A 24,538-nucleotide genomic window follows, 5' to 3' on the forward strand; every position below is an offset into this window, starting at 1 on the left:
TTTATTTTACTTTTTTTGCATGAAAAAAAAATGTCAAATTTAAGATCCAAGGGAAGAGGGTATGATCTCAAACACACAGATTCTAAGGATTTCAAATTCGAAATTATGAAAGACAATGTCTGCAAGGCCCTGTTCAGGGCTTAAAAAAAGTTCAGTTTTAAAATTCTTTATATAATTTTTATTTTTGCAAGCACAAGGACCGAGGGACAGGGTCTAGATCTGTCATCTGTGTAGATTGAATCACATCAGATCTGGTGGACCCGTTCAGCATATGGAGTTGGTCCTCTGAGGATCTAGGATTCGACGAGCATGTGTTGATGATCTCTATCGATTTTAAACAGGAAATTTCTAGTTGAGCGGCACATCCTTGGGCAACAATAGCTAAATGAGTAAACTATATGACATTGATATGTAGATAAATTATTTGTGGGTAATTGACTATGCAAGCCCAAATATGGCTTTGCCATTGTTAGGATATATATTGGACTAAAAATAATAATAATTACATGCCACATAAAATGTTTTCATTTTCTCTTAAAAAGATTACTAAAATTTATTTTTTCAGAAGCAATAATTTTATAAAGATTTATTTTTTTCTACTTTTTTTTATTGTCCGTAATCTACTTAAATTCTCCTTTCGAACCATGTAAATCTTCGTGTTCTCTTGTCTTCTCCATCTCGACAGTAGTATGAAGGGTCTTGTCCTCCTACATCTTCACCTTGTGCGGCGAGAAGTTGAAATAGAAATTAACTGCTATTAATGCAGATAGACGAAATCGTCATGCTTTCCTTGAAGATATTAATTGCCCGTCTACCGACATAAAGTTTAAGCATTCATGTGTCTTTAATAATCGAAGTACATGCCAGTGGTGAAATGACATTGTTTGGTGGCTATGGCTTTGTTATTGCACGTATAAAATATTCACAATTCATGACATATACACAATTTTTTCAACTTCCAGATGTACCTAAACTCCAAATTGTTGCAGCTTTAATATCCTCTTTCTAGGCTGAAAAATACTTTTCAGTTATAGTCAATTTAGTGGATGTGTAATAGCATCAATGAGATTTACTGTTCAAGGAATTCAATGTAATTAATGTGCTCAACCAACATGTTTCCATATATATATATATATAGAAAGAGAGAGAGAGAGAGAGAGACAAAAACCAGATACTTAGGTCAGAATAAAAACCAGACCTTTTAATTTTTACTAAAAAAATATTTTAATAAACATCTTAATATATTTATAAAAACTATTGTGATGTAAAACATGCTTTGATTTAAGTTGCTTTTATGAAAAATATGATTTTTTAAATCATAATATTGATGCTATGGGGGGCATTCATTTTTTTATTATAAAAACACTATTAAAGTCTCACAAATGATCAACTTAATATGTGTTTTGGATCAACTTATTCTTAAGATTACATCAGGTTAGATTACAAAAAAACATTTTAAAAATTCAAAATTAAAGTATCTGATTTTTTTCTCTGATCTAAGCATATATAGTGTGTGTGTGTGTCTATATATATATATATATATATATATATATATGTATATGGTATGGGCAACTTTTTATCAGATAAGTTATTGTAGAAGGTGAAACAGACAAATTAGTTGAGGTGAATGAGAGGGAGAAAGGAATTGTCGACATCCTTCATTTACTTCATATTGAAATAAGAGCAAGTGAATAAAATAAGCATGGAAACTGAGGACAAAATTATTGCAAAATTTGTGTAATATGGCCAAAAGGCAGGCCTAGATTGGTAGCTTTTAGACTGTGCATGTCCCCCCAGGGCAGTTGCAAAATTTAATTCAAAGAAAGCAGGGACTGTAGGACCTAGCAGAGACTGGGCCCAAAAGGAAAAGCTACACAGATTTTGCTGGGCCAAGGTCAAGCATGCACTCAAGTTTTGGAAAGACAAACAGGTTCATGATACTTTGGGGGCCCTGGCACAAGGGGGGAGAGGTAGGAATTTTTCCTTGGAGAAGTCAAACCATAGTTTCAAAATTTTAACAAGCTTTAAGATCATGATATGTTACGCGTTCATCTCTCATAGGGGTGGAGCTAAGAATTTTTCATTGCAGATGTCGAACTATAGTTTCAAATTTCAACAGGAGCCGAAATATAATTCTTCAAAATTTTTTATATTGGTTAAAAAAAATGTTTTTATTTTCTAAAAATCTGATCGGGCCATGGCCTACCTGCCTCCCACGGAAGCGCCCATGGGCAACATTGGACCTTCACTTGAGACCGGCGTCATCCTATAGAGTGATAAGTGGTTCACGAAAAAGAACCAACACCATCATCATCAACAATAGCAACAAGAAGAAGAAGAAGAAGAAGAAGAAGAAGCTTCATCTGGGTCTTTGTTTTTTCAGATATTCTTCTCCGTAGATCAGTGGCGGAGCCACATATAGGCCGGTGTGGGCAGTTGTCTACACCAGCTTCTCAATTCTCTTTCGCTTTTACATTAAGATCGTTAATATTTACTTTATTATACATAAAATAAATGTTATGGTAATCATGTGTTATCGATTAATAAGCCGGTTAATTAGCTCTGCATTTCATGCCAAGTAGATAATTGGTGAAGCAAACTCCAGCTCAGTTTAGAGATCAAAATTCAACTGGCATGCCTTGAAGCAAGTAATGTAATCAAGTATGTGTCTCAGGAGAGTATGATCTTGTGTAGCGAAGAACAATATTGGAGCATGGCTAAAAGAAATGAACTTATACCCTAGAAAAAACTTACGAGAAAAAGGGTCTTAAAGTTTGAGCACATAACAAATCGCCACTCCACTTTTAAAAGCTTAAAATAGACAAACCTTTAACAGAAAAATTCAAAAAACGTAAAAAATTATCTCTTATAAAGGATCAGTCTCTTCTCGGTCATTGAAAGATAATTTGGTATTTCGATTAACAATTAATATTTTTTAATCAATAAACAGCTTCTTGAGTTTTTTTTCTTTCTCAAAGTTCGTGTTTCTTTGTCAAATTTTAAAAATTGAGTGTTGATTTGTTGTTTATCCCAACTTAAAGTAACCACTTTTGTAATTTTCTCACAGTTTTAACACCAAGCGAATGAGTGTCCATTGCCAAAGACAGCTGTATCTACATGGCTTGGGGATTGGCCTCAAGCGCTTTTTTTGTAATTTTTCTTATACTTTAATAGCAAGTTAATGACTACCCTTTGCTAAAGAGAGCTCTGTCCACTTGGTTAGGGGATTGGACTTAGGGCCTTAAAGGAGAAGGTGGTCAGCATTTCAAAATGTGGGATGCACGGAGCTAGCCTACATGAGAAACCGGGCCGCTCATTCTCTGTTAATTCTGCAATTTGAGTAAGTGCATACACATGACCTGACCTAGTTCTGATGGGTCTGCTGGGGCTCGGTCAAAGCTCACCTTTTCCACCTAGTTAACCAGCTGCCCAATCGTGTAAAAGTCAACCAAGTGAAGAGAAGCCAACACCTAACCCTATGCCAGTGGGCTTGCTTCCAACCAAATAGAAAATTTGAAAAAGGAAGATAGGTGTGCCTCAAATGACCAACCATTATTAAAAAGGAAAGATTAGCACACCAAATGTTTGAGCTTGGGCAACTTTCCACTTCATGAGGGAGGTGAGGTGGTGTTGTTAGGCATCACATGGGGCTTGGTATAAATTAAGGCCCCCTTCTGACAAGTCCAAATCATGTTTTCCCTAAACAATTCCCTCTAAACCGAAGCATGTTCCCCTTCACTATCACATAGATCTGTCTTAAATATATATATATATATGGCACCACTTTTCCTTTTTCTATTTACACCCCACAAAGCCCACACTCCCCTCAATATGCACCAGTGTTGTAAAAATAGAGTCCCGAACCGAATCGGCGACCGCAAGTCGACCGACTCGGCAAAATCGGGTTGTGAATCGATAAAAAGACACTTAAAACATCATTTTAAATAAATGAAGAGGAATATATATACCACCGATTTGATTCGAATCGGCCGATTCTGACAATACTAAGACTTAAATAGAGTTGTTCCTGTCTTTTTCATGAGCCCTATAACTCTAGAAACAACATAGCTCATCTTTTTGCAAGTTGTAAGTAATGACAAAGAGGTGGAAACGTTTCTAACTGCTAAGGGGACTTAGGCATGCATTATAGGCTAAGCAAAGGGTTAGTTAACAAAGCCTAAGAAGAAGCAACCAAAGGTGTGCAATGAAGGGAAGGGCGTTTTCGCCATTCAATCTACTCGTGGTAGCAGCAGTTCAGGGAGGAGAAGGCTTCGAGTTGGCTCCTGCGCTTCAACTCCATCTTGAAAAGCGTCTGATTCCTTTCTTGACTCATTTTTTTAATGTGGGAGAGTGGTGGCAGGTTTCTATCTCTATGCTTAGCCTTAAAAATAACCCAAGTGACCCAATCTCCAAGTATGGCCTCAGTGACATAAAGCATCACCAGTTCGATTCTTATGAGTGCTATGTGTTTGGGCGACGATGCTATAACCTCATTTCAGTCATAAACCTTGGTATGGTTTGGCGGCTTTCGAACTCATTAGAAGAGCTTACTTAATCAATTAACATAATGCAGTTATTAATTAATGTGGGTTACACGCATGTGTGCATGCACACACACACACACACGTAAGACAAGAAAAATTAACTTCACAACAACAAGACAAACTCTATCAATTATGTGACATGTTGCCAAATTTTTCTCTATCTAGTGAAACATTTTTCTTTTTTGGAGTATGGAAACTAGGCTCAACTTGAACCTCACGACATAGGACACCAACTAAGTCTCGTGCCAGCCACAAACTAGAGATTAACAACATCATCTAACTTGATGATTTGGAATTTTTTATTCAAGAATGAAAATTTTAGAAGAATCAAAATCGAAGGTTTTTTATTTTCAAAAGAAAATACCTCATTTGTTTAATAATTTTTTTTAATTTTTTAAAAATTAAGCATTTGGGTTCTAAAATTCCACAACTTTGCGCATTATGTTACCAGTGATGGTAAGATATGCGCATGGAGTCGTTCTTCGGGGCAGGGGCGGTATGGAAAAATGTTGGACAACCAAGCACCTTTTCTGTCATTTTCTTATAAGGGACGGGTCCTAAGCTTTACTCCGTCAAATTTAGAAGGTTGGGAGGCTGAGATCTTAGAATTGAAGAATCTGGTGGAAGGGTTTACGTTGGGAGAGGAGGAGAGGGCGTCACCTCAACATGAAGACGTCGTTGAATTAAGGGATCTCATGTCAGATCAGATCTGAGTCCCATCAAGACGACTCTTTAATTGATTCTCCTTCCCTTAATCGTAAAAAAGAAAATTAAATGGATCTGGATCAGTTGAATACAAGGATCCAGATCTGTTTAAAATCTCAATCTTAATAACAATAGGATATCCATATAGACAACCGACCCGGGCAGGGTCGGGCCCTGAGAAACATCTGGCTGGTCAAAAGTCAAGGAAGAAAAGAAAGGACAGGCAGAGGCACAAGCACAACCAGAGAGAGAGAGACACGGACTCTGACCGGGCAGGGCAGCAGGCCATTATGGTCATTAAACTAAGCGCCCTTTTTTTGTCAGTGCCGGTTGCCTGGGCGCTGTAGCTAATGAAGGACGGATTGGTAATTAACTGAGTTTCTCTCTGACTCTTTTGAGATTTGGGATTTTATCAAATCTGATTTACTTCACAGCCTTTTATTCTTATTATTATTTTTAGGTTCCCAATAGTCGGTCGAGACTCGTAGGACCGAAAAAATTAAAAAAAAAAAAGAAGGAAAATCTGTAAAATGAGATTCAGAGGTCCACGAAGAGCCGCCCTGGCCCTCGCTGCGCGAAAATATAACGAGACTGCCCTCCTCTCGACGTCCATTGAGCAGTCAATCGCTGCCTGCTGCCGTCCGTACTCCAGAATGACGAAAATGCCCTTTCGAGACCCGAGAGAGGGAGGCGGGACCGAGACCCCACCCATCGATCATTCTGGAAAGACTGCCATCGTCCTCCGCTTTCCGAGAAATTACCAGAGCGGCCCTACCCCATGCTGACTGACTCGATTTCACCGCGAAGAAAGTTTCATTTGGGCCTCGTCTCTCGGTTACGTAAAAGCGGCTCAAGTGCGAGGATAGTTTAGGAAATCAAAGTTGTAACCAGTTAGTTTCGTTTTTTTAATTGTAGGAAGTCGGGGGAGTCAGTATGAGTATGAGAGGACGAAGGGGCTGTGAGAGCTCATTTTTATCACGTACGTAAGGAAGGAACTCATGTGACGAAAGGGGAGGAAAAAATTAAGTGCGAGCGCAGGAGGAGATCTCAAGCGACGAAAGGAGGAGTAAGAGATATAATAATAGAATTTGTAGAGAGGGAAAAGGGGGCGACGGGGAACGCTTTATTACCTTTTTTTATGATGCACGCATCCATAGCTTGCAGGAAAGAGTACAGCGTACAGAGAGGGAGAGAGCAGAAAATGGTAAACCAGTGGCAGAAAGGCCAGGGGAGGAGGGTGTAACAATAGTAAAGGAGAGCGAGACACAGAAGCTGTAAATAAGGAAGAGAAGGCTTCAGGTGTCTGTAAAACCAAAAAAGAGGAAAAAGATGGGCTCTTTAGGTGCAAAGAACCTCCATTTGCTCTCTCTTTACCCCCTATGATCCCGCGCTCTCTCTCTCTCTCTCTCTCTCTCTCTACATATATATATATATATATACATTATATAATATATGTAATATATATATTACGTATATCCCTCCGCCTCACTCTCTCTCTCTCTCTCTCTCTCCAAATATACAACGCTACTGGTGTCTGATATCTTCTCATCTTGGGGCAACCCATATTGGGTCTCTGGATTTTCTGGCTGAGAGTGGCGATGGGCACTCTGAAACCACTCGCTTTGTCTTGTAGGTGAGTGCAAAAACGGATTTTTGTGGTGGTTTGCCGACGTGGGGAGCTGGTTTTCCGAGGACTAGATGAAGGGAATGCCCTTTAATTTTGCGGGAAAGGGGGTTCCAGTAGCGGCGACAGACATTTGCGAGGGGAAGTGGAAGAAGGCGAGCAGCGAGCCCACCTCAGTGCTGGATACGCGCAGGAGTCCGAGTCCAACGTCCACGTCCACCTTGTCTTCTTCTTTCGGTGGCGGTTCCGTCGACACCGCAGGAGGCGCCGCGGCCGTCTCCGGCCACCAGTCCCAGAAATGGCCACCGGCGGGTGAGCCTGTGAGGGTGGACTGGCCTGCTGAGCTCGTGGGAGGCGGGAAATGCGGGGTTGCGATGGATGAATGGGAGAACGTGATGATTGAGCCCTCCGCGGCCGGGGCAGAGCCGCAGGACAACGCCTTCCTGAGGTGGATGATGGGGGAGATGGACGATCCCCTGAAGCTACAGCATTGTGCTGCTAATGCTAACGCCAACGGTGGTGGTGGAGGTGGCGGCGGCGCTGGTGGTGGTGCCGTTCCGTTTATTGATCCCGTTGAGACGGGGTTCGCTATTGATCCTGCTGCCTTCGGGTTTACTTCTGGTTTCGTCGATTCCTCTTCCATTGGCGGAGTTGTTCCTGGGAACGCTTTGATGGGAAGCTTCCCTAACGTCTCGAAGCTCATTCCCTGCTCTATTGGTGGTGTCAATGGTGCTCACAACTCCCTGTTTCCGCCATCAACGAACCTTTCGCTTCCGGTTGCTACCCAGCCGGAAGTTTTCTATCCTCAGCAGCCGGAGCCACCCCTCGTGGAGGAAAAACCTCAGATTTATTCGTTTCCCAATCCGGTGCAGCCGAATTTGGGGTTTTACCTGCCAGACGTGCCGGTTGTCCCTCCGGCGAAGCGCCACCAGGCGGCACTAGACCAGGTGTGTCCGTCACCTCTCCCTGCCCAGCCCCTCTCTCTCCCTCTCTTAGTAAAGCAGGAGATGCAGATCCCGCATTCGAACAAGGTGCCATTCTCCGATTCCGGGCAGGAATTGTTTCAGAAGCAGCACCAACAGAAGCAGCAGCAGGCTGTAGGTTTGCTGCTGCAGCAGCAGCAGCAGCAACAACAACAACAACAACAACAGAAGGCCAGATCGAGGCCTGGTTCCGTCTTCGGCCCGAGCTCTGACGACGCGGCGCAAGTAGCCATGGTGAACCAGCTCCGCCAGGCTGCGGAGCTCGCCGAAGCCGGGAATTCTGTTAACGCCAGGGCGATATTGGCGCGGCTCAATCACCACCTATCCTCACCTGTGGGGAACCCCCTCCATAGGGCTGCTTTCTACTTCAAGGAGTCTCTCCTCAACCTTCTCGGCAACAGGAATGGCGGCCCGACCCCTGGTGGCGCCGCCGCCACGGCAGCTTTGGCACCGGTAACCTATTCCCCCAGGGAAGTCGTTCTCAGGATAGGTGCATACAAGGCCTTTTGTGAGATCTCCCCATTGGTGCAGTTCGCTAGCTTGACTTGCAACCAGGCTCTGCTAGAGACCCTCAATGGCCCATCTGTGATTCACATCCTCGATTTCGACATTGGATTCGGCGGTCATTGGGCCTCTTTCATGCAGGAGATTGCGCCGAAGATCGGCGGCGCGTACTCTCTTCGTATCACTGCATTTACTTCACCATCTTCGCATGATCCGCTAGAGATTGCGCTCACTCGGGAGAACCTCACGAACTTCGCCCGTTCCCTTGATATACCCTTCGAATTCAATGCCATCAATCTAGACTCGTTCGATCCTTCATTGTTCAATATGTACAACTCGAATGAGGTCGTCTTCGCCAACTTCCCTGTTTCCTCTCACCGCCTGTTCGCTTCAGGATCACTGCCATCTTTGCTTCGATTCATCAAACAGCTCTCTCCCAAATTGGTCGTTTCAGTGGACCACGCCTGTGACAGAACAGACCTCTCGTTCTCGCAGCATTTCCTAAATGGGTTGCAATTCTATTCCCTGCTTTTTGACTCCCTCGACGCCATGAATGCTAACACGAATACTCTCCGGAAAGTGGAGTCCCTTCTTCTGAAGCCAAAAATCGAGTCTCTTGTTGCTAGTCGCCATCGAGCAGCGGAGAAACTCCCTCCGTGGAGAAGCCTGTTCATTTCTGGAGGCTTCACGCCGGTTCCATTCAGCAATTACGCAGAGACACAAGCAGAATGCCTCATTAAGCGGCTCAATTTGCGGGGATTCCATGTTGAGAAGCAGCAAGCTTCGCTTCTCCTCCTTTGGCAGCGACAGGAGCTCGTGTCTGCATCTGTGTGGAGGTGCTGATCGTGAGGTACCGGGGCTTCATGGGAAGCGTAAACTGATTCTTACATGATAAATGCCTCTGTTATTAGTGATATGATAGGTATGAAAACTTGCTGTTTTTCTCACCACTTCGCGTTTTGGTCTTTAATTCACTCTTATTTGTCTTCTTGTTGCGGGTATGGTCATGTCATTTTGTTCAGTTGGATGCGGGATTTATATACCAAGAAACAGGAAGATCTGGTGTAAGTTATCTTTGTTGTGAACGACGGGGCTATGTTCAGGGGTTCATGTTATGGTTAAATGACATGTATGGTAAATTACTAGCGCTAGCATGTAAAAAAGCAACAGATTCTGGTTTTAGATTTGTCTTAGTTGTACACGGAAGAGGGGAAAAGGAGTCCGATGAGGGCCTGAAATTTGTCTCCTTGTCTGATCAAGCAATTGCTGTAAACTATTCTTACGGATATTAACGGTGGATCTTTATTTAAATTCCTGTTGTGTTATGTTGCCGAGCAGTGTAAATGGCTGCTCTGCCTCTTGGTACATTTGATGACTTCAAACAAGGAACCCCTTGGTCATGGTTGGAAGGATGGTATCTCTTTACAGTTTGACAAAGCTTAAGGATTTTCTTGTTCGGTCGATGCAATGGGAATTTGGATTGCATTATTTTTCTGTGTGTTGGTATTTTTCCTCAATCATATTTAAGTTCATTGCCAGCATGATCATGAAGTAAAATTCCTAACTTAAGCGCATTTGCATGTCGAAATGATGCAAGTATGCTTTGATCATTTAACTATGTTTTAGGTTCAAGTGCTTACAACCTCTACCTTTTTGTCGTGAACTCTGTGCCAGCGTAGTTTGTAGAATCTTTTGGTTATTCCCTTCCTCGAAGATTTTCCCTAGCTGAAATGTGGCCAATGCATTTTTTACTATTGCTCCCGTGAATATTGTTGTTTGTACAATCAAAGTTCTGATATGTAATGCCATCATTTCTTTTTGTGTTTGTAATTATTTTAAAGGATGTTATGGGTATAGTTATGCTAAACCCGGTTGCAGTTTTAGAACTGTTATAATCCATGTGCTTGTTGAAAACCAAGTCACTGATGCCCGACTTGAAATGAGTTTAGCAAATGCATTTTATCAGAAAGGTGATGTGATGAATTCTGCTAGAATTTAACTCAGCTATTGTGTCTTCTTCTTCCCTATCCTTCACATGGTGTTTCTTGTTTTGTTTTAATCAATGGTCTGTTTATTTTAGAGTAGCCTATAGTTCAAAGTAATCATAAAACATTGGCTGAACCCACTTGTCTGGAACAATAAATGTTCTGCTAATACTCCATGATATCAGGGTTAATATTTTTGTTTCTACTTTGTATCTGTGATCAGCCTGTCAGGTGTGGGTCCTTCTGTAATGCTCAATTTAACCAAAGGCCATGTGAGTAACCGAGACGCAAGCAGTGCCTCTGGCGTTAAGAATTGGAATACCTGTGTGTGAATGTGTCTTTTTGTGCATGCCTTCATGCATTTTGAGAGGGGCAGATGAGCTTTTCTTATCCAGGGTGTTTAGTTTTTTTCCTAAGTGTCTTGTTCCCCTTGTTTTCTTCCTCTCTCTCTCGTTGTTGTCTCTTAGTCAAATTAAAAGGCAGAGCAGGCCTACAAGGACGCTGCTATTGCTTATATACAGAACAGAACATCTTATTACCTCTCTGGCTCTCTTTGGATCCGTTGGAAAAGGATGAAACATTTTGTGCTCTTGCCTTACAGCTTGGGTCCCCGCTATGTAAATTCTTTTTTCTTTTTTTTTAAATCTTTCCTACCGTACAGAGGACACCCAACAAAATTATCTTGCCATGTTGAAGGTAGGTGACTGCAAATAAAGTATAGGACAGACGGCATTATAATAGTTCCATGTGAACATGTTTAACGCAAAATGATAGCATGCTTCTTGGTTCCACTTATGAATTGTTTTGATATCTTCCATAAATTTAGTTGTTGGAGCAGGACAAAACAACTCACTGGAAGAGTTGATCGAACTAATTATAATATAGCCGCCCAGTTGTACTCGCCAACACAAACTCAATTGCGTGGTCTCTCGATCCTCCTCAACCACCTTCATACTAATATACTTGGAAACCGCACCCTTTGCATGTGCACCGTCTAAAGCAATTGCTGTCTAATGTGCCTTGAAAGTTCAGAAGGTATTAAACTACTTTTCTTTTGGCGTCTCCTTCTGGGACTTCATGTGAGGTTTCCCTTCTTTGATGTGATAAACCCTGATGACCAGAGTCATAAACACCGTTTTCATGTTTAGTTCCATTATAGACTCTTATGTCTTCGTTTTTGTCTCTTTTTCTCGCGCTGTCTCTAATCTTCAGGCCTGTAAGTTGCTTGTCATGCCCATGACATGCTCTCGTGATCGCACTTCGATGCCACAGATTCAGAAACTAGTTTAATTAGCTCCATTATTGATGAACCATGTTTGTTCTTCTACATTTCTATCATGGCCCGCCCCATGTTCGATTCCAGAAAAGCTGTTATGTTTCACCTAGATAACAGCAGTTCCGAGTTACGCAGTTACAGACACATCTGCAATTTCACTGTACTCCTCACTACAACAACCGCGGAGGGGTTATCGTTTAATCATGAATGCGGCCCTAACTGTCCGCTGGGTTTCAAAGAAATTAGTAGCGGGTGGGTCATATTAAAAGCCTTTCGGTGTTGCCAATCCGCAACTGTTCTCTACGGTACATGGTCCCCTGGCAACTGTTCTTTTTAACGCAATTTTTTAAATAGGTTTGGTGAATCAACTGTTCTTTGGAATGGTATTGCCAAATGGTCGTATCATCAGCGGCAAACTGAGATGGAAAGGCAACCAATTTTTTTTTAAATTTTTGTTAAACATAGTAACATGTTTGCTGATCAATTTTTAAGTTTGAAACACATAAATAAGTCTCTTCCGAGCTTATTATGCATATCGGCTAGAATGCCTGATCAGTCGGCGAAAGGATATGGCGTCGATATTGATCCTGACAACACTGGTATGGAAAATGGAGGGTCCAATACAATCTTTGATCATCCACCACTGATTAATTGATAATTTATCGGTTCTGGTTTAATCAGCCTAAGCCTGTCTGCGTTTAATGGATCAACCTCAGACCGCAGGGGCCCGGTGCTAGTCCCTGTACGTGGTCAAGAAATGGCTAAACCAGAAAGTGTTGAAAAGAAAGGGGTGTCCCAGCTTGCTTTTGTTAGTACAGCGTAAGAACAGAGAGAGAGAGAGAGAGAGAGAGAGAGAGAGAGAGAGAGAGAGAGACTGTCTATTGCCTTTAAGGCAAAGGCACAATGGTAGGATTTGGATGATCTAAACACTTGAGAAATCTGACTTGGTTCAAGTTGTTACAGCAAAAAAAAGAAGAAAAAGGAAAAAGAATCTAATTTGCTAGTAAAAAGTGCTAACTATGGCAATTGATGTTCTGGTCTCTTCTTCTTCCTGGGCCTTTTACAAATTCATTTGGGACTATGGCAATCGATAGTATCTGATTTCTTAAGACAAATTCTTGTTTTTATTAGATTACATTTGGTTAGCATCTATCTCCCCATGTTGAGATACCCAACAAAAATGAGTTTATAAGTTCAATTCCAATGAATACTCCAGCACTTAACACGAGCAATGACCAGGGTGGGAGACGCTTGAAGGAGCCAAGATGCCTCTCCTTTTCCACTTGCCATCGGAGTCGAGGGCTGCTTCGACTTCTGCACCACTTGAACCAGCAACCAATGATCTCTGCAACTCCCTCTCAATTTTTCATTAGCTATATGCTCTCAAGTGTACCGGGGTCCCTGAGATTACTTTCTTTCCACAGAAAAGAAAAATGGATGTGAAGTCTTTTGAATTCCGTGTGGGCTCTACACTTTCCAGATAGGCCACCGATCGAGTTGAATGCTTGAAATTGAAGGAGATGTACAATTTTTGCTATGCACTGAAAAGACTTTTTCTGGTGGGTAAGGGAACCGGCTACCGCACTTTGATTCGGCTTGAAACCATTTACCACAGCAATCTCTTTCAGCAGGAAAAGGAGTCAGATGATTGATCCCGCTCCGGTTGACCGGCCCCAATTAATTCATCACCATCTCTTCATCGCTAAAACCATCCTTGTCATTTCGTCCGTTGTATCGGTCTGCCGGCTCATACTACGTCTCGGCTGATATGCATGGGCCAGCATCAGTCCGCATCCATGTCTTTTTAAATCTGAAATATTAATTTTAAGCATGGTATGGGACCAATATGATGCGTATCGGTTGACACAAGACCGATATTGGGAGGTCTTTGATTACTGAACCCGAGTGCCTCTTTTCAACGTTTCTTTTTACTCGGCTAAAGGAAGGTTGCTTAAAGGCAGCCATCAACATCAAACATCAGACATTCATGTTCAACTTGGTTGCCTCTTATAGGGCAAAGCTCATCAAAAAAAAAGAAAAAAAAAAGCAAGTCTTTGATGTTCAAATCTCTGTTACTTGTTTCTCTCTCTACTTTGACATGTTCCCTCCTTCATGCGTTCCTCTCATCTTTTAAAGTTCTAGAGAGATAGAGGTGTAGGAAGTAGGTTGCATCTATCATTTATAGATCAAAAGAGTAACAGTCACGCTTGATGATGATGAGCATACTTTCAGGAACCTGCAAATCCGACAGATTGTTACTGTATCTAGTTCGTTAAAGCATCCAATGCAGGGGAAGCTTCCAACTCTTTTTAAGATCGCCGTGAAATTTTAGCGCGTCTGAAGTTTCTTTCGAGGAGTGAGTAAACTACTTTTTCGCGGTGTTAACGGCCGAGAGACGTCGTGGGGAGGCAGTAGGTGGCTAGATATGAGCGCAGTGGAAGGCACCTTTCCCGCTGGTTGAAATTGAAATTGAACGGTTGCTTGCTTCTTTCTAGCAGTGGCCGGACTGCCGGTGGGTTAAAGAGTGGCCCTCTAGCGCATGACCGCTAGCAGCTTGATGTGACCCATGAACTGTGACGGCACATGGTTCCGTGACCGTCCCCGGTTAAATTCTTCACAGTTTAGGCAATCACATGGTGGTGTGTAACTACTAACTATTACTGTCTTGGACAGTTACCAGTGAACAAAGAAGGCCAGAAAAGTTTTGAAAAATTATTACATTAGCATGCACCAAGGCATTCTTGGTCTTGGGGAGTAGTACGGATGAAGTTGGAATGATTCGCAGATATTGTTCGGACTTGGAAAAGATCTTGCGATATTTATACCCTTCTTCTTTTTTTTTTCCTTTTTGTTTTAGAAAGTCTGAAAAACAACTTTGAGAATATAAAAGTATGTGAAATATGTGATCATGATCATCATCCTCCTCATTGGGTTAAGTTAAATGAGATCAGCTTTATGACTACTATACTTCATTTGTTCCCTTTCTAAATCTGCTGCCATTACGTATGAGCATCATTTATGTCCACTTATTTAAATAAATTATATATATATATATATTAGAAAATTTTCCTATCAGTTTTCAGGAAAGAGATTGGTAGGTGTTAGATATTTAGATTTAGATATATACTAGATAAATAAAAATCAATCTTAGCTTCTGATTTTTTTCATATCAATGGTTGAGAGAAAAAACAAAAAGAAAAAAAATGTGCACCTTTTTTTTTTTTCTGTTCACTATTCATGTAAAAAAAAACCAGAGGTTGAGATTATTTCTTATCCAACATCTAAGTGTCTAATACCTAAAATCTCTCTCTCTCTCTCTCTCTCTCTCTCTCTATATATATATATATATATATATATATATATATATATATATATATATATATATATATATATATAACCGACGTTTAAATCCTCACCGTCAATTGAGCATTTAAATAGAAAGTGAAGTGCACTCTGAAGCCAGAGTTGTCCTAACAGTTGTTTAGAGTTTTGCAGACTTAGTTTACACGCAAGCATATAATCTTTTCTTTTATATTAACACGGGTTCCTTTGAGGATCAAATGTTAGTATTTATGGGTCCCTAATTTGAGAGAAAACTTCTTAGTAATTAGTACGGATATCTTGAATACAAGAACCAGCCGTTCGTCCTATAAAACCTTTAGAACCCAAATAACCCAAATTTCACCCTTGAACTATTTGTGTCAATGGATCAGTTCGGCCCAAGACTTGAGATAAAAGGTCCTAGTTTGAAAAGTGCCTGTTGTTAATGGACTTGAAGTTACCGAACCATGAGGAGTCACTATCAATTTATACCGAAATATTTCTGAACCACATTTTCGCAGCAAACCAAAGCCAATTTCAATTTCATTATGTAACGGACCTGCTACAGAACAAAATACATTTATTTTTTCAAGTGGATTCACATGATTGTAACGTGCACCAACTCCAAATTTCACTTTTGATCAAATGATTGGCAGTAGCCAAAGCAATATTTCTTGGTAACCAGAACATATTATTTTGGGGTTATATGTCTTCAGCCCAGGACCAACAAGAGCCCGAAGGATAAATTTATAGTGCAAAGTACTATAGCTGCAACTTGATCCAGAGTTGTTAGGGACATTTGAACTACCCTGCTGCTACTATTGGCTCTCTTCTTAATTATGTTTTCTCTCTACTCTCCTGTTACATTTGATTTGAAAACTCCTTGCAAGATCTGAACTCGTTCAAGCCCACTTTTGATGACGATTAATGATGCAGGTGTTGTGGATCTCAAGTCGTCCTCTAGCCAGCTTTTATTTGTACTTAAAAAGCCGGCAAGTCAAAATGCTGACAATATAACAAATGGTTGCACAAACCACTAAACTTCTTTAAATATGTTCGATACAAGAGTATTATTCTCTTTACATAAGTAAAAGGTTAATCCATTGAGGCCAAGCTATAGCATAGTTAAGCAACAAATTAGCTTGTATTTATGAAGAGGACACTTATCTAAAAGGATCACTATAAGGACTTTATTTGTTCCTTCCCAAGGGATTGAAAGAAAGACAACCAGAACAAGGCATTGATGAAATATATGAATTTTCCTTGAAATTTGTTGCCATGAATTTTTATTATAAGTAACTAGAAACAACAACCATCTTTGGCAATGATTTTATTATATTCGGAGGTGCATTTTATATTGCGGCTTTGACACAAATTATTTGAGATAGCAGAAGCGCACATGCTCATGTTAGCTAACCACTAATAGTTTGTTAATCCACACGCCAAATAATTTCGAATGGAGCCATATATCTGCTTTGTATTATCAATTTATGCAGTTGGCACATGGTGGTTGTTGCCTTCCCCAATCACAAAGTAGGAGTACATTAATATTTTATATAGTCACTTGCATTTTTATTGCACGGAGGTCACCAGAGGATCAAAAAACAAGTACGCATTAAAATTTTTAAGAGATACTTCAAAGCCGAAAACACACAAGTTGCTTTATTGAAAGTAACAGTTGCATCGGCCATACACAATAATCACCCTCAAATTTTGTAAAAATATAAGCTTTTTTTTTTATTATGTATATGAGGACAAATACTAACAGGAGCTCCGTCCACTTGGCTTGGTGAGGCTTGGTTTGAGACCTTTTACTTGAAACAAGTCAATGTTTCGATATACCGGGCCTAAACTGTACCACTATGAGCGCTATTTGAATTGAATGTGCACTTTCCTCACTTAGGCCTCGACTTAGTCATGATATATATCCCCTCAAGAGGCCGAATCCCCTCCTCTTTTTGTTTGGCTTACAAGGTTTAGGTTGCTTAGTCTTAAATGGAAATCAGGACACTCGATACCATGCATTTACCATTTGTAATTTAAAATAATAGTGCCCATGAGAATCAAACTTACGATCAGAATGTATGTCAATTCAACCAACTACACTATGCTTCAACTCAGGAGGCAAAGAGAAGAAAAGAGCCTTGATATGAAGGCCACTTAGCCCTGAACTCAGGCAAAGAGAAGAAAAGGGTAGCTATGGCAGTGGAATATTCCTCCGACTCTCTCACCGGAAAAATTAACAGTGACATAACAGTTAAAAATGTGAGGGGTGGGTAATTGAAGGCGTTGAGTGTTACTAGTCATGCACCCGCTTTGCACGGATTCAGGTGAGAGCGATTTATGCAAGCGCTTGTGTCCTGGGAGACGGCCGGCACATAGGCAGGTCAGGTGCTCCTGCCAGCCAGGCCTGCACACCACTGGAAGAGGTACCAGGCCTTATAAAATTAAAATGGTACCTGCCGGGTTCTGGCTCGTGATTTGGGTTGTTGGAAGTGGAGAATCGGTCCAACCAGCCGTGCTCTGTAGGCCGTCCATTTCCCGAGATGGGCGTCATCGCATCGGCCCTGTTTCCTTCGCGCCCCGCCCATCTTTTGGCATGTTCGTCATTGCTCCGAACGAGCACGTCGCCGGAATTTCTCCTAAAGGTTTCCGCTCGTCGATGGTCCAGGACTCCTTCGTGCCTACAAAAAGAGAAAAACGGTAAAAAGGAGTTGTGGCTCCATGTGGATCCCCATTAGGTTCCCGCACTTTTTTTTTCTTAAATTTTAATTTTTGGGTTATATAGCTCTCTGTGTCTTTTTGCCTTAGACTGACTTTATGAATAAGGTTTTATAATTGTTTTGGCGAGGTAGATAAGACTGTCAAATTCATGAATAAAAAAGATCAAGTTCCTTTGTGAAATTGATGTAAACCAAAGCAGGCAACAATGTAGCAAACAAGGGATAACATTGATGTACTTGGATTAAGTTATGGACAAGTTAAAGCATTGCATTTTTAGTGCGTGAATAGTTTCGAATCACAATTCATCATTCATACTTGAAGGCGTATCCTCATATCTGCTTTTACATGGAGGATCTTAAAAACGAAAACAAAAATGATGATGAAGAACTTTGAACATGGTTAAGCAACGTAACAGAGGCGGGGGAGGTTGCTTGTGGACTTGGCCCTGCCTTACTCATCGCTTTCGAATCGATAGCTTGCTTTCCTCTCCATCTCCATTTCGTATTATTCAACTCAAGCAAACATTACAAACATGACGCCATCTTTGCTTTAAAAGATAACAATCTATAAGATGAAGGTCGGTGTTTCTTCTTTTGAGAGAGGACAAGTTTACGAGAAAATGTATCGATTTTGGGCCTTACGGCAAAAAAGGCACCAACTCTTTTGCTGTCTTTAAAATGGGTGCTTTTCCACGCGTAGAAACTACGCTTTTGTTGGCTTTCAGAGATTTTCTTGCAACTAAATGTAAAAGGCGATGATTGTGGCCAACACTTTTTCTTGGAGATGAGACGGACTCTTGACCCGCCAACCCTACGTGTTGACCAGGTAACCCAATTAGACAGTCCGCTCAGCAAAGCAAGAACCTATAAAAGTTATGACGTCCAAGCTTTTGACTGGACTGGACCCACCTTGGGTGCTCCAGCGGCTAGGTGCAGGCATAGTCACGGAACTCGATTTCAAGGTTCCTTCCTTGCAACTTTACTTTAAAATTTTAGTTTCTTTAATAATTAATTAAAAATATTATGTGAGAAAAAACATAGGATATTTTTTGGCAGTTATTACGATTTCTTTCTTGGGAGCGCAAGTGGCCAGCGGGAACTAGGTCTTCACTTCCCCCAACTAGGGCATGGCGTCCATTTTCGTGTCTTCGTCCAAGAAAGGAGTGTATTTTGTGCTCACTGCGAACCTGGGTCCACCACCTTTCTTGCATGGCTTGGTTCATCGGTACTCTCTCTCACAATCGGTCTCTCCTTTTCTTGCGTCAATAAGTGAGTGAACTCGAATAATTTCTTGCTTTTATCTTTTTTCTGGTCCTTTGAGACAATTCATGGTTGGTTTCTCACATTGATTGAATGCGATGCCTTTATGGACGTCAACAGCAGGGCTGAGGGTTTCTTTACTCATGACCATGAATAATAAGATGACAAACTGGATCTAAAAGGCCGTACATTGGTTCTGAAAATTGTTGTTTTTATACTGTCGTTGCAGTACAGTGCACGCCTCAGGCCATCCTTTTTTCAAATCGATATGTTGGTCAAGTCATACTTGTTTTTAGCTGTTGGATTATTCTGCTGTTCTGATCCAATCTAAATTATTATGAAGGATGTTTCAAAATTGATAGGGAAATCTTTCCTGGAAATCTGTGACGGGGCAGTGGTTTTATGAAAGGCTCAGATGTTCAATTGTGTAATTTTCCCAGACTGATTAGAATTTTTGAAAACTAAGTTGCATGCATGCACAAACTGGTTTTAATCGATTCCTGCCAGTAAATAATGGAGAGTCAATCCAGCTCACAGCAAATACACTGAGAAGGAGAATACCTTAGTCAGTATCAACCCTCTTAAGATTTATAGGGGCTACATTCATCCCGTTCTTGATAAAATCCCTTTCCAGAACCCAGGCCCTTGTGCCGTCCAAGCTACCCTTTTTATGGTTGGGCTCGATCGCCTGTGGTAAAACCGACCCCAAGCTGTTACCCATGCTATACACATGCTCGGGTCATGCATTTGCATAGAGCAAACAACAACCAACCATATATAATGTGTGCGTGCAGGCAGTGTTTGTGTGTATCTCGCTTTTTACTGGCACATCCATATGCATGTATTTGTGAATCTGTTTAGGGGTCAACATATCCCTGAAAAAGTTATCTAGTATAGCCACATGAAATGAAATACCAGCCTGTAAGTAGGGAAAAAGGAACTTACCGAATCAACATGTTGAGAAGACAAGGCTGAAGGTGGATAGAATAGCATGATAAGCAGGAACACCTTCAAGCCAGTCAAGCTTAAACATTGATTACCTATATGTTGAAAAAATAACATAAAAAGAGTAAAAGGGGCCAAAGGCACAAAAGGAAAAAACCCAAATTTACACGGTTCAGAACTTCAGTCTATAACAGACTACATCTGGTCTCACAAGGTGGGTGTTGATCCTTTATTCAGGTAATGTCTCCAATACGTTTAGATAATGCAAGTGTATTTATAATTTGTATCACCAAATCAACATATTGAGAAGATAAGGCTGAAGGTGGATATAACAGCATGATAAACGGGAACACCTTCAAGTCAGTCAAGATTAAACGTTGATTACCTATATGTTGAAAAAATAACATAAAAAGAGTAAAAGGGGCCAAACGCACAAAACGAAAAAGCCCAAATTTACACGGTTCAGAACTTCAGTCTATAATAGACTACCTCTGATCTCACAAGGTGGGTGTTGATCCTTTGTTCAGGTAATGTCTCCAACACGTTTAGATAAAGTAAGTGTATTTATAATTTCTATCTTCGCCTATCTTGATAGTTCTTCCCTCTCCCAATTTGTTTCCGCTTCAGAACCGTGTTTAGCTGGAAAATTATTCTCATTGTGCAACGGATTTAATGAACACAATGAACTAATCTGCTGGACATACATCCTCCTTTCCTTTTCATTTTGGACTACCTGCCTGCTGTGATAACTTCTTTCTTGATCTTCATAACCTTGCGATAACTACCTAAGATTATCTTCACAAACTTGCTCATTATCACTTCAGTTGTGCGGTAACACATCCCTGTTTGCCTTAAATGAAGTAAGCAGAGGCTGACAGGTCGGATTGTAGATATATGTGAAGAATAGTATACCAGTTCATTGAGTTCAGAACTTCAAAGCCCTCCTTGGTCCACCTCCCTAAGAATGGTTAATCAATAGATATACAGTACTGGAAACTCACCTTGATAAGGTAATAAGTGCATCCGGGTTTTCGAAACTAACCTTGTACGCCATGTAAATAAATTACTTGATGGGGATGATCTATAGAGTGGCCTGTTTCTTCATTTATGACACTTACAGCCTAGATCTTCTCCTTGAACCTGGCTGTAACTCTCCATTCCCATCAAGCATGCACACACACACATACAAACTTTACTACTGGGAACAATTGTGGACCAGAAAGTCGGCAGCACTGTTTATTGAAAGCATGTTCATGCTGGTGCTCAAGTTAAGCTTTGCTTGAACAACTGAGTTTAGTTGTCAAATCAGCAATTTGAGCCTTCAGGACTTGCTTAGCAAAAAGTCCTAGCATAGCTTGAACTTGACATATTAAAACGGCACAAAGTTCATACAATTTGCTACCAATTTGAAAACCACCCCTGCATTTATAAAATAGGTAATTGCCTTGAATCCTGGCCCATCTTTTATAGCAAAGACTTACAAATTCTTTTAAATAAATTTCCTTGCCGCTTCATGTGATTGAGCAGACCTAAGCATGTTAAAATCACAGTTGAATGCAAGTTCAACTTCAAACATGATTGACAAGCACAAACATTCGCCAGGACAAGTGGTTGAAGCTGGACGGTAGAGACTTGATATGAACCTCATCTTGTGCAGATTAATAAAAACATGCAAGGTTCATAACAACTGGACAAAAGAGAGTGCACTTTTCAGTGAGTGACAATTGAAATTACAGTTTTCCATTTTAATATGGTAATGTATCTTCTGGATGGTAGACCACAGAAGTGCTCTTCCCAAAGTTCTTATAACCTGGAGGAGTATAGTTGTGTCCAATTTTATAGGAGAAGTTGATTGTCGTCTTTCTTTTCCACACTAAGAATGACAACAGCTTCATCTAATAAAGTGGAGAATAAAAGAGCTACAAGATGAAGCAGAAGCCAGGATATTTAAATTGAATAATACTACATTTGTGCATTTGCTATGAAGTGTATTCATAATACAAATAGCAACCACAGATAGCAGCAAACCCATTTTGAATTTTTGTCAATGGAATGTGAGTGGACCTGCCACAATATCCCTGTTAAGCAAGGTTAGTGCAAAACCATGCACAAGGACTTTGAAAAAGTGAGCCAATAAAATTATGATCCTGGCTGATATATTTGAAAGATAAAAGAAACTGCTTGCATGTTCAAAACTGAATCTCAAAATCCTAAGCTTGCCATGCTTGCAGAAGATTTGATTTGGTAGTTTCAAGTTTCAACAACTAGTAACTTTATAATATTGCAGGAATGAAAAAAATCCAAGTTTAACCATTGATCCAATAGTCTCACTCATTGATTCCATAAAGTTCTGAACAAAAGTTCATTCACCAGCAAGTACATGCCATAGAATCAAGAAAATAAAAATGTGGAGTTGCCACAGATAGAAGAATTAAATTTTCTGTTAACATATCTCCTAAAAAGTGAAAATAGTTGCTAGCAATTTAACAATAAACTCATATAAAGCAGAAATTTCATGAAGTGATTTGTCAAACTGCCAAGGGATTCGTTTAGTTAACCTGTACCACTCATACTTCTGATGCACACATACAGCAAGTAGCCAAGTGAAAAACTGAACTTAATTTTATCACTTTCAACATTAGTCCTAACTCCTATCCTTATAATACATCTATCCAACCACTAATGTTCTTATAATTCTATTTTTGGTGGGGAGCCATGAAGGTGGGCGACAGCCCCTTTTCATCAATGGGCTCCTGTCCTATCTACATCTTCTCAGAGATGTTTGTATTATTCAAAACTCCCGTGCACCACATATTCATGTATTCATATGTGGAAGCATCTAGAGTCACCAATAAGAAAATGAAAAATATTCATGTAGGTTTTTTATATCAAAGAACATGTATGTATCATGACATTGTTTTTGATGATTTTTTTTTTTCTATAACAACGATTTGTAAATTTTACTAATTTTCAAGAAAAGCCATCCAAAGTCATGATAAACTGAAAATATAGCAAACCTCTCGTATGTACATTGAGAGTTGTCCACTTCCAAGATTTATTTTTCTCTGGTCATAGCAAGAGGAGTTAGAACGAGACGAGAAAAGGAGGAAATCATTACCTCAATTATTTTTAAGTGGAAAAGCTCCAATATCAATAATTTACAATAACCCAGCAAAGTTACTGTACACCAAAAACAAGTGTCCGATACGACTGAGAACCGAAAAACAATTCTACACTTCGTCTCAAGTAATCTGATCAAAATTGCAGCATTTACAGCTTATATCTCCTCAATATGGACGTACAAAGTGTTTCATGCCGCTAGAGTTGCTTTAGAGACAAGGCATCCCAACAGGAAGCCAGATAGGCATTTGTCGGCTAATTTACATCATTCCTCTGATCTAAGCTACAAGATAATGTATATGCAAGAATGATCTTATCACGTTTCTAAGAATCAAGGGCCTCTGACCACAGTGAGAAAGCAAGGCAAGATTTTTTTTCCCATTTCTTATTTTCTCACCTTTGGTATCCTTACGTTCAATCTATCGAATGAGTAACCACGTTCCCTTTTGATCGACAGAATCAGCTAACAGAATCAAAGAACAAAAACCACATTCGATCCTCATCAAGAGTATGATGTCATAAATAACAGAAGAGATTCTGAACCATATAAAGAGAGCTATCCTCTTTCCCATAATTCCCTTGATTATGATATTCAATTTCGAGAAAGGTAGCCAGTGGACTGTAGATACAAAGCCATTCCAAACATGCAAAAAGAGATGAAATAAATGACTGCCATCATACAAATAAGTAAACGAACTATTATCTCAAAACCAAATTACTCGTTATAAAACCCACAAAATTGAGGATAAACAGTCTGAATCAAGCAACAATACATTCGACTTTGCAAGCTCCAAGGAAAGAGAAAAAAAAATAGACACTAATTGTGTAACCTCTACTAAAAGATGACTCTTCATTGCAAAATCATAACCCACATCATCACAGGTTCAACCAAAAGCGAATGCACTGAGAATGAACGGAATTCACCTCGTTGCCTCTTGAATCGAATAGAACGGACCATTTTCCCTTTTTCAGGCTTCTTCTTCATAAACATGTTATAGGCGAAGGATTTCACGGGGCAGTTTTCACAATAATAACCCTGGGTTCCAAGGAAAGAGAACAATAACGAAAACATGCTCAGATTCACCTCATCTTCTCTCTTAGAGCACGCGATAACAATCATCTATCCCCAAAATCAACAGCAATGTACCTACCCAGATCGACTCCGTTTTTTCTTCTTCAACACGTGGCGAAATCGGAGGGAACCCAAGATTTACGCATACTGAAGCTCCTCCGCAGAATATCGCTATCGGGATAGAGGATTGATCTGAAGTTTCAATTTCTTCGGCCTGGGGGAGCAGAGGAAAGGGAGGAACGGGAGATGAGGGAGGCACCGCATCGGTAAGAGTTGATACATTCTGCTATGGTCGGAACTTCGAAGATCGAATGGCTGAGGAGATAGGTTATATGGAGAGGAGCATCGTCGCCTTCCCCCTCTTCATCGAAAGAACAGGGGAAGCTCTCCCGTTGGTTGCTGCATGGACCGACATTTTGCGCTTGAACGACGCGGCAAAAGTACCTGAGTTAGGCGCCAACGTAAAGCGGGTCGGG

At 40.5% G+C, this 24,538-nt stretch overlaps 1 protein-coding gene and 1 long non-coding RNA gene across 3 annotated transcripts; one reads left to right on the plus strand and one right to left on the minus strand.

Moving 5' to 3' along the window:
- Positions 1–6,392: 6,392 nt before the first annotated feature.
- On the plus strand, positions 6,393–10,847 carry LOC116252946 (scarecrow-like protein 6). Of its 2 annotated transcripts, none has more exons than XM_031627593.2 (2): positions 6,393–6,591; positions 6,883–9,671. In XM_031627593.2, exon 2 carries the CDS (start codon positions 6,948–6,950, stop codon positions 9,201–9,203), a length of 2,256 nt encoding a protein of 751 aa, XP_031483453.1. In that variant the 5' UTR covers positions 6,393–6,591; positions 6,883–6,947; the 3' UTR covers positions 9,204–9,671. The 2 variants fall into 2 exon arrangements, 1 of the variants encoding a protein (XP_031483453.1); XR_004172364.2 differs by lacking the exon at positions 6,393–6,591 and adding an exon at positions 10,569–10,847 and having other exon boundaries at positions 6,628–9,282.
- Positions 10,848–23,689: 12,842 nt separating this feature from the next.
- On the minus strand, positions 23,690–24,458 carry LOC126409989 (uncharacterized). Its single transcript, XR_007573149.1, has 2 exons — positions 24,142–24,458; positions 23,690–24,026 (listed from the first exon to the last, which is right to left on the minus strand). It is a non-coding gene; the product is annotated as an uncharacterized LOC126409989 (long non-coding RNA).
- Positions 24,459–24,538: the final 80 nt, after the last annotated feature.

The sequence above is a fragment of the Nymphaea colorata genome, chromosome 4, assembly GCF_008831285.2.
Source record: "Nymphaea colorata isolate Beijing-Zhang1983 chromosome 4, ASM883128v2, whole genome shotgun sequence".
Lineage (NCBI taxonomy): Eukaryota > Viridiplantae > Streptophyta > Magnoliopsida > Nymphaeales > Nymphaeaceae > Nymphaea > Nymphaea colorata.

Coding starts and splice junctions, on each gene's coding strand:
- LOC116252946 (XM_031627593.2), top strand. CDS start 6,948: ATGAAGGGAATGCCCTTTAATTTTGCGGGAAAGGGGGTTCCAGTAGCG.